Here is a 10,825-nt window from a genome sequence, read left to right on the forward strand (position 1 = left end):
GGTAGACTTTGCCTGGTAATGGGCACTAATCAATCTGATATTACTGCTAAAGAAGCAATGGGTATATGCTCAGCGGGAAGTGTCTGACCAAATGGACAGAGCCTTGATCAGGAATCCCACAGTTACTTTCCTCAGAAGAAAAACATACGGCCCTTAGGAGCCATATTTTGAGACAAAACAAAGACCAAGAACTATCCCCAGCCCATGAGTATCAACAGTTAAGATAATTAAGCTTTGCTACACACAGCTTAGATTCTTTAGAGAGCAGTATTTTAAAAAGTATGGGGACACCATTCAATGATCAATTTATGCATGATTATTTGCCACTTCACCACTTAAGGTATAGTTAATACCAAGATGCCAGAGTAGTTCCATTTAAGTAGAATACGCAAGCAAAAAAAAGAGGAAAGAAATGAGAAAGATTCAAGAAAGATGAATTCAATCGTACTGAGATACCGAAGGATATTTTTGTTGGCTCTGAAGTTCAAAATCTTGCTTTAGCATTTTCTCGCTAATAACTCCTTTGGTGTGCTGTAATGACCTTAAGATAATGTATACAATATTCTGTATCAAAACTGTTTTGAGCTTTAGAATTGTGCAAAGACAACTTTTACTTGATAAATCAATAAACTTCCTTTTCTGAATGATGAAGATAGCTTTTAGATATCATAAGGACAATTTTCCTTTGAATGTACACATAACTTTTTCCAGCTGACATGATGTTGAGTGGTAACAAATGCTAGTCTTGTTACAATAATTCTACTTTATAAAAAAATATACCTATTTATCATATATTCTTCAAATGAAAAAGAAAAAAAAAATTATATATCATTTTTAAAAAAGAAACTACTGACAATTTTCACACTGAATTTGACACACTGTGAAGACATGAAAATCAGCTGTGTGAAATTTAGAATCATATTTGTTACCAACTTATTCCAAGGCCATTGAAATTCTAACTTCCATTACCAATGACCTATTATTTCTAACAGTAAAACAGTCAAGAAAATTTCACACACAGTCACCTACATCACTTCCAATGGTTATCATAATTTATCATAATTTGTATTCTGATTAAAGACATTAATTTGCAGTACTGACAAACGTAAAAGAAAACTTGCATCCATTTTTGCCTCCAAAATTTGAAAATCCATAGAATTCCCAAATTATAATAACACATTATAACAACATAATGACTAAATATACTATTCAGTACTGACTGAGTATCAAAATCTGCCAAATGGTCAGCAAATTTCAGAACTTAATTTACAGTAAAAATAATGACTCTCTGATGGAACACAAAACAGTATACAACCACAAGATAAAAAAAAAAGAAAAAGAGAGAGAAAAAAGAGAAAAAAAAAGAAAAAAAGAAAGAAAGAAGAAAAAAAAAAAGAAAAAAAGAAAAAAGAAAGAAGAAGAAGAAGAAGAAGAAGAAGAAGAAGAAGAAGAAGAAGAAAAAAAAAAAAAAAAGAGAGAGAGAAAAAAGTGCCAATGCAAAGCCTATATAATTGAAAACTTAGGACATAACCTATCTATGGAAAAAAGGTAAAATAAAAACCCTGTATATAAAGATATAATTGATCAATTCTGTAAGACTGGATGAATACATAGTAAACTTTTAAATTTCTTTGATTTTTTCTTCTTTGTTTGGTTATTTATGTATTAGCTTATTAGTAAACACACTTGCACATTACGTACACATCAAAATACATAACCGTGCATATGAGCTTACTACAGTATACATTTTTGTACATGGGTTTAAATAATTATCTATTTTAAGATACAAAAAGAATGATACACCCATAGAAAAACACATACATATATATAACAATATTCTAACATCTCACCAGCTGCAGTTAACATGCTTCCAATGATAAAAGGAGTGTATTCAATATCAACATTAAAAAAAAAATCTTTACAAAGAATGACAATCACTGGGTTTCATTATACAAAAGAAACACTACTATTAAGTTTTACTGCTGCCTTTCATAACCATTATGTTGGTTAACATTATCATTTTAGAACAGCTCTTTGATTTTAATTGCTTGTAATCGCAAAGTAAACTTCTGAAGGTTTAGTGTGCTTAGGTTAACCATTACCAAAATCACCATCTTGTGATGTTTATGTACGAGATATCTCTACACCTAGATGCACAGTGAGGCAGAGGAATGTACCTCATGCAATACTGCAGACTATACCACCTGTTGCAACTATAATTTTGATACGAAACTTAATTCTAACAGTCTGCACTGCCATCCACGAAATTGCGAAAATGAGGGGCGTCGAAAAATAATTTGGTAACATAAATCCGTCCTGAGAAAAAACTGTCACTATTCTCTTTATTTTTTGTATTAATTAATCTTGTTAAAGCAATGGTCCACATGCACCAATCCCTATAACAATAAAGCAAAAATTTTATATATATATATGCATATATTGTATATATAAACTCAAACTGTTATTTTGTTAATTAATAGCTAAAGATCTATGCTTCCAAATGTCTGGATTAGTGATGTTATTTCAAAGCGAATTATCAGCAAACATTCTGCACAGTTCATTGTGAGAGACACGTTATTCAAATAAAAATAACAGACATCTAAAAAAATATCAATACGATTTGTAATCTGTTTCAACACACAACAGACAGATACTCATTTCTTCTCTTACTCTACTTCCACTGTTTGCTAGATTTCATTGAAGAAAAGCAAATCATAGTATACACAGTGATATCAAGAAGCTAAGACAATAATAATTATAGTAATTAGAAAAAAAAAAGGAAAAGGAAAATATCCCAACAACTCCTTCTACAATTTCACTCGAGACTTGATTCGCGGACTATCACAATTATATACTATGTATGGACATCATAGATGATAACGTGCTTTGTTCTCTTTCTGTTTCTCATGTCCGTCTTTTTTATTCCTTCAGTAATTTTCTCGAATCAACCACCTTTTTCTTCAAGTGAGCCTTGCTTGAACAGTGAGACACATCTTGCACGTTTTTCTAGTAATCTTTCTGTTAAACGGCAAAATCCTTTCACACCTACAAAAAGTAAAAAACCCTTATCTTAATATATTCTACATTCTGACGGTGCCTAAAGTAGTAAAATATCTAATCTCTTACAAAAGTTTGAATTCATTATTTTCAATTTTTTTTTTTTTTTTTTTTTTTTTTTTTTCACTGAGAAGCTTTGGCTTAATTCATTAATATTTATATGACAGGATGACATTTCCTTTTTTTTTTTTTTAATATCATTTTAGCTGTTTTCTTTTCTGTTTTTTTTTTCTGCTTTTCTCTGTCTTTCTCTCTTTCTCCAACTTGGTATATAAGTTATAAAATGATTTTCAGTACTATCCAGGCATCACTTGTAGAATCCTTTTTCCGTTTAAATACTTGCTTTCTCTTATTCTATTTTGTGCTACATCCCTTCCTTTCTTTCTATATTTCTCTCTCTATACATAAATATATCTCTCTTTCCTATACATTTATTCTCTATATTTGTGCCATGTTCCATCGTTCGACACTTCTTTTCGAAAGAAAATCTAAACCACCAATTTCTCTCTTTCTCCCAGCCGCCTCCGCCTCCCTTCCTCCCCTCTGACTTCACTCTCTCTTCTGTGCCCACTTGAAGTCGTCTGCTCGGGGTTTGCAGCCGGTGACCTTCTCAATCAAAAACTCTAACGAGATCCAGAACTTGAGCTTCTCTAAGGGGTAGTTGAGCCATCCGGTCGTTATGCAGAAGTAAGTCTCATGTGGTGCGACGTGGTGGATACGATGATGCCTCTTCGGCAGGATGATGTGCAAGTCCTGTAAAAGAGTTTGTTGTCTTAGTGCACTCTGGCCATGAGGCACAGCTGAAGGAACTGCAATCTATGTCTAAATATATGTGTGAAAACGTGTGCTTGCGCCAACAGAGGGACATTTAATCAGTCATGGTTTTATTTTTTATCTTTTTATGAATAACCATAACTGATATGAAATAAATAATTATATCGAGAAACTGTAATGGATATCAACCTGATAAAAAAGTAGTTATATCCATCTATCAAATTAACCAAACATATTCATGGTCGGAGATTTCTTCTAACCTTATACTTTCAATATATAGCTTTCATGACATATTAACTCTCTCTGTCTGTGTCTGTCTCTGTGTCTAATATATCTAATATATATACATCTAATATATTTGAAACTGTCTGCAATTTGGCTCCTTCCTGCTGTGAAGGGAAAGTAGTGAGCGTGAAATAGTAAATTTGCTACAGTATTGCACATTTTGTCCAACCAAAATTCTTTTCCTTTCCCCTCCTTTATTCACTCTTCACTATTCTATGGAGTTTTAAATTTTTTGACGGGTGCCTGTTTAAAATTTTTTTTTTTTTAAAAAGTTTTTTTTTGTTTTTTTTCAAAATTTTTTTTTTTTTTTTTTTTTTGTTTTTAAAATTGGTTAATATAAAAAATTTATAACCAATACCTTAAATTTTTTTTTTTAAATATGTTTTTTTCCTTTTTTTTTCTTTTTTTCCCTTTTTTTTTCTTTATATAAAAAAATTTTTTAAATTTCCCGAATTTGGGATTTCCTTTTTTTTTAAAAAATTTCCTTTCCTTTTTCCACCCCCCCCCTTTTTTTCCCTTTTTATTCCCTCTCCTTCTTAATTTTTTAGATTCAAAAAAAAAACCAAGGGGAATTTTTTGGGGGGAAAAAAAAAAGAAGTTTTTTGGAAAAAAGGGGGGGGAAGGGAAGGGGGGGGGCGGGGAAAAAACCCAGGAAAGAAAAAAGGGAAAAAGGGAAGGGGGGGAAAAGAAAAAGGGGAGGGGCAAGAAAAATTTGGGGGGAAAAAAAAAGGGAAAAGAGGGCAAATGGAAAAAAAAGGGGGAAAAAAAAACAAAAAAACGGGAAGATTTTAAAAAAAAGAGAAAAAAAAAAAAAAAAAAAAAAGGAAAGGGAACCCCGAAAAAAAGGGGGGAAAGGGAAAAAAAAAATTTTAAAAAAAAAAACAAAGGAAAAAAAAAAGGCAGAAAAAGGGGGGGGAAAAAAAAAAAAGAAAAGGAAGGAGGGAAGGGGAAAGAGGAGTGAAAGGGGGGAAAGGAAGGGAGAAGAAAAAAAAGAAAAAGGGGGAAAGAGAGGGGAAAAAGAGGAGAGAGAGAAAGAGGGAGAGAGAGAAAAGAGGGAGAGAGAGAAAAAGAGGGAGAGAGAAAAGAGGAGAGGAGAAAAAAAGGAGGGGAGGGGAAAAAAAAGGAGAGGGGGAAAAAGAGGAGAGGAGAGAGGGGGGGAAAAGCGGGGGAAGAGAGGGGAGAAGAAGGGAGGAGAGAGTGGGGGAAGAGAGAACGGGGGAGAAGAGAGAGAGAGGAGAGAAGAAGAGAGAGGAGAGGGGAGGGTGGGGGGAGGGAGAGAAGGGAGAGAGGGAGAGAGAGAGAGGAAGAAGAGGGGAGAGGGGAAAAGGGGGAGAGAAGAGAGAGGAAGAGAAAAGAGGGGGGGAAAGAGAAAAGAGGAGAGAGGGGAAAAGGGAGAGAGGAAAGGGAGAAGAGAGGGAGAGAGAGAGGGAGAGAGAGAAAAAAGAGAGAGAGAGAGAGGAGGAGGGGAGAGAGGAAAGAGAGGAGAGAGAGGAGAGAGAGAGAAAAGGAGAGAGAGAGGAGGGAGAGAGAGAGAGAGAGAGGAGAAGAGAAGAGGAGAGAGGAGGAGAAGAGGAGAGGGAGAGAGAGAGGAGAGGGGGAAGAGAGAGGAGAGAGGAAGGAAAAGGGAGAGGGAGGAGAGGGAGAGGGAGAGAGAGGAAAAGGGGAGGGAGGAGGAGGAGGAAGAGAGGAGAGGAGAGGAGAGGAGGAGGAGAGAGAGGGAGAGAGAGAGATGAGAGGAAAAAGAGGAGAGAGAGAGAGGGGAGGAGAGAGAGAGGGGAGGAGAGGAGGGGGAGAGAGAGAGTGAGAGAGAGAGAGAGGGGAGGATTGAGAGAGAGGAGAGAGGAGGGGAGAGGAGAGAGGGGAGAGAGGAGGGGGAGGAGAAGAGAGGGGAGAGAGAGAGAGGGGAGGGAGAGAGAGGAGGGAGAGGGGGAGAAGAGAGAGAGGGGGAGAGAGAGGGGGGAGAGGAAAGAGAGGGGAGAGGAGGAGGAGAAAAAAAGGGGAGAAGAGAAGAGAAAGGAGGGAGGAAAAGGGGAGGAGAGGGGGAAGAGAGAGGGGGAAGAGAGAGAGATGGAGAGAGAAAAGGGGGGAGAGAGGGGGGAGAGAGAGGGAGGGAGAGAGAGAGAGGAGAAGAGGAGAAGAGAGAGAGAAAAAGGAGAAGAGAGAGAAAGGAGGGAGAGAGAGAGTGAGAAGAGGGGGAAAGAGGAAAAAGAGAGAAGAGAAGAGAGGAGAGAAAGAGAGGGGAGAGAGAGAAAAGAAGAGGAGAGAGGGGAGAGAGAGAGGGGGAAAAGGGGAGAGGAAAGGGGAAAGGGGAGGGGAGAGAGAGGAAGAGAAAAGAGAAAAAAAAGGGAGAGAGAGAAAGAGAAAGAGAAAGAGAGGGGGAGAGAAAAAGAAAAAGAAGAGAGGAGGGAGAAAGAGAAAGGAAGAGAGGAAAGAGAAAGAGAGAAAAAAAGGAGAGGGAAAAGAGAGAAAAAGAAAAAGAGGGAAAGAGATAAAGGAAGAAAGAAAAAAGAGAGAGAAGAGGAGAAAAGAGAAGAGAGGGGAAGAGGGGAAGAGAGAGAGAAAAGGGGAGAGAGAGAAAGAGGAAGAGAGAAAAAAAAGAGAGAGAGAGAAAGAGAGAAAAAAGGGGAAAAGGGGGAGAGAAAAAGAGAGAGAAAAAAAGGAAAGAGAGAGAGAGAGAGAGAAAAGAGAGAGAAGAGAGAAGAGAGAGAAGAGAAGGGGAGAAAGAAAAGGAAGGAGAAGAGAGAGAAGAAAAGAAGAGAGGAGAGGGGAAGAGAGAGAGAGAGAAGAGAGGGAAAGAGAGGGGGAGAGAGAGAGGAGAGAAAGAGAGAGAAAGAGAAGAGAAAGAGAGAGAGAGAGAAAGAGAAGAGGGAGGGGGAGAAAAGTGGGTGAGGGAGAGGGAGGAGGAGGGAGAGAAAGGGAGAGAGAGAGAAGGAAAAAAGGGGGGGGAGGGGGAGAGGGGGGAAGGGGAGGAAGGGGGGAGAGAGGAGGGAGAGGGAGATAGAAGAGAGAGAGAGAGAGAAGGGAGAGGGAGGGAGGGAGAAAGAGAATGAGTGTGAGTGTGTGACTGCCTGGTAATGGATGCTTTGCTATGACCATTCCTTTTTCATTTTTTATAAGTGAAAAGGGCCCTTTTTGGGGCCCGGCGCTGCCAAACAGTTATCCAATGGGTGATTTGTAGGATCCCACCCATGGCACGGCGCTAACCCAAATGGATCATACGAGCGCCCCCCCCGCGAACAAATGGGTTAATTCATAACTTTCCTACAAAACACTTTCTACATGTCTATACCAGATTTTATAAGATTTTCTGTACATGATAAATGAAATTCAGGTACCAGCACCACTGCCTGAGTTCATTTTATGATATCAAAGCAAATTATGAAAATGGCATGCATCAAAACAAAACAAAATTACTTATGATTCAGCAAATATATATATATATATTTTTTTTTCTGATAGAATAAATTTGCTTTAAAATCAATCAGCAAATCTAATAATAGAAATGGGTGTTAATGATTCTTAAAATTTATCTTTTATACATAATAAGTACAAAATATATTACCAGTGAGATCTTCACAAACCAAGACAATTTAAATAAACTAAATTAAAATCTAAACATCATTAACTAATTTCAAGATCTCTATATTCGTCTTAATAAAAAAAAAAAAAAAAAAAAAAAAAAAAGGAGGGAAAAGTAGAAAAATATTAAATAAAATTCGCTAATAATGTACCCAAATGTTTTAAATATTTTACCTACATGTATTAGCATTATGTAGAAAAGTTAGGAATATAATTTAAATTTGACTCTTCATTTTTCTCTGGACTATCAAAACATCAATTACTCTACACTGTGGAACTTTCTACTCGTCACAGTCAACTCTTGTTCATAATTCATAACAGCTCTCAGCAAATATACACCAATGACTTTATAACAACACGAACATGATGATACAAACAGAGCAATGCTAAATGGACATACCTGCAATATGGTGACCCAGCGTGGGAGGCCGAAGTATGTGTGTGACCATTTGTGGATCTGTGGAAGCATGGAGACACTTCACTTTATTTGTATAGAATGCTAATATCCTTCAAAATTTCCATCAGTGAGTGAAATTTTAAAGGATAAATAGAGATCTGCAAAGACTAAACCAATCTGTATCAGAGTGAACTGTTCTGTAATAGAAAAAAAAAATCTATTGTGCTGCAGTTGTCTAATAAGACACCATAAACAAATCTATGATAAATAAGCATGGAAATATTAGATTTTATTACAATAACTATAGCAATTCTGCTTGATGAGATCCATTTAATACCAACTCTGAATGATACCACTAAAGAACAGATTTTTTTTTGTCTAAACAGATGAGCAGCAATTCATCAGAAATAAAATGATCAAATTATATTTTAAAAAATAAACCACCACTGTAAGCTAGTAACTAATAGTACCACTGAACAGAGCTTCTTAGTAATACTTAATAATAATAATAATAATAATAATAATAATAATAACAATAATATCAATAATAACAATAATACTAAATAACAATAATGGTAATGGTAATAAAAATAATAATCATAATAATATCAATAACAATAATACAGGGATTCTTTGTTTGGTGTTCCTTATTATGGCTGTAGCTAGTTGTTGCTTCCTTGCTATGCATATTTGAGAGAGATACTGTATGGCTTCAAAGGGGATGACATAGTCCCATAACTAATCTATAGTAGATTTTTTCTGCTACAGACTGAGGCATGAGCCAGGACGAATGTGCAATCGCCTGCTCCAGGGAATAATTAGAAGCACAGGAACACATATTCACCCAGCTTTGTGGGCATTTGGCAGTGGCAAAAACAATATCCCAGGAACTGAGGCTAAAACAAAGCTTTAACCCCACTTTTCAAGGACGGGAAGACCCACAACCAAATAAGCGAACAATTGCTTGGGGTGCATAGCTCGGAGTAGACTGGCCTCATGAGGTTTGGTATCCTTCACAACCAACAGTCATTTGGGCTCAGTTTGTTATAGCAAGAATGTATAAACAACACTGATATCATGTTAATTCAAAACCTAGAGATGCATATTTGTGATGCTCTCTTTATTAATTCATATACTGTTGCTTCTAATTAGTATTGTTCTGAATGTTCCTTCCATCATGTATGTATTGACCTCTGGGGCAGCCACACATACATGATATGCATGGGCAGTATCTGTTTCCAGTCATGTAATAAACTGATTATTTTGGAACATTATCTTACAAGAATAAAACTAGACATCTATAAAATCTAGAGCTAATCAATTGTCAAAATTTATTCTAAAGAACATTCCATAGTGGTCACAAAACATAAGAAAATATATACAAAATAAATTTACTGTTCTGATTTCAATGTAATGTTTACTACTTGACAAGCTATGAGTTAAGTCGTTATATATGAATTAAAAAAACAATGTAAATGTAATATTCATATACAAGTAAGGCAATATGTAATACAATAAATTATATTCTTTAAGTTACCATATGAAACATACTCTTCTGTTGCATTATTAACCCCTATGATCTGGATGACGTGCCATCACACCATAAATTTTTTTGGATTAACCCCTTAAATCCGGTTGTGTCATGGAATTACATGACCAAATATCTGGGCATTAGGCTTACATGAGTGGGTGCTCTGCTGAGTGTGCGGTTTGTAGGTCAGTGCATGTAGACGTTTGTGTAGTGACAATACTCTATGCCTCCTATTACCAATGCTATTTCCTCTTTTTTAAGCATAAGTGTTTTTAGCTTTTTTGTCATTTTCCATTGTTTAGTTTTGTCATTTGATTTGCATTATCCGGATGGCAATAGACTGTTTTCTTTGCACAGACTCCACATCATCTCTCTAGACAGTCTGCAACTCAGCGCAAGAAAAAATTATTTGTCATTCAATTTTTTTTTCGTAATATTCAATTTTCTGTCCTACAATCACAGCATCAGGAATACAATGCAGAGCATGGAAATGGTTTCCTCTATGGAGTCCCCACTCTTGCAGTCATAGCTCATGGACATTACATTCCATACACATTTACTGATGGGAATAAAGCAAAATTGCCAAAGAAGCCTAATTAACTTCCTAAGAGGTTTGTGCAATCGTGGCGACCCTTTCCCATCATCCCGGCCTTCAGCTGAAACAATGACAGTGGCAAATACACCCAACCCATAGCCTGATTTTCCCGTGATGGCATGTTCACGTCACCTGCCCCTCGAGGGTGACACGAAAATGCTCTCGGGAGGGTGACGTAAAAATGCCATCATGGGAAAGGTCAGCTGTGGGACAGGGAGAAGGGAAATTTTGGCTAATGGCCAGGGTGATGAGAATGACTTGCTATGAGTGCAGAAAGCTCTCGGGGGGTGATTAGACTCAGTAGGCATTTAGAATGTACCTTCTACATGCCATGACTGGAAGAGCACTGGCTCCTTGGATGAAGCTACTCCTGCTCACCATGACTGGCGGCATAGGTTGAATATTTAAAAAAAAGACACAAATAAGAAAGTTTTACTTATTGTTGTTAATCTTGCACTGAGTTATGGACTACTTAGAGAGTTGATATGGAGTCTATACAAGGTAAAAAGTCTATTACCATCTGGATAAAGCAAATCAAATGGCAAATATAGACATTGGAGAATGGTGAAAAAAAAAGCTGAAAACCTTTATGCAGAAAACGAGAAAA

General features: G+C 36.6%; 1 protein-coding gene across 1 annotated transcript in view; it reads right to left on the reverse strand.

The window, feature by feature from the left end:
* Window positions 1-1,567: 1,567 nt before the first annotated feature.
* The window catches only part of LOC119580002 (plasmanylethanolamine desaturase-like), a 24,721-nt gene continuing 15,463 nt past the window's right edge, over window positions 1,568-10,825 (reverse strand). The window contains exons 4-5 of the mRNA XM_037927847.1: window positions 8,096-8,152; window positions 1,568-3,810 (exon numbers count right to left, since the gene is read on the reverse strand). Of these exons, the coding sequence (XP_037783775.1) occupies window positions 3,607-3,810; window positions 8,096-8,152 (261 nt within the window). The 3' untranslated portion in view covers window positions 1,568-3,606. The remainder of the gene's footprint in view (window positions 3,811-8,095; window positions 8,153-10,825) is intronic.

Source organism: Penaeus monodon, chromosome 13 (assembly GCF_015228065.2).
Source record: "Penaeus monodon isolate SGIC_2016 chromosome 13, NSTDA_Pmon_1, whole genome shotgun sequence".
NCBI classification, from domain to species: domain Eukaryota; kingdom Metazoa; phylum Arthropoda; class Malacostraca; order Decapoda; family Penaeidae; genus Penaeus; species Penaeus monodon.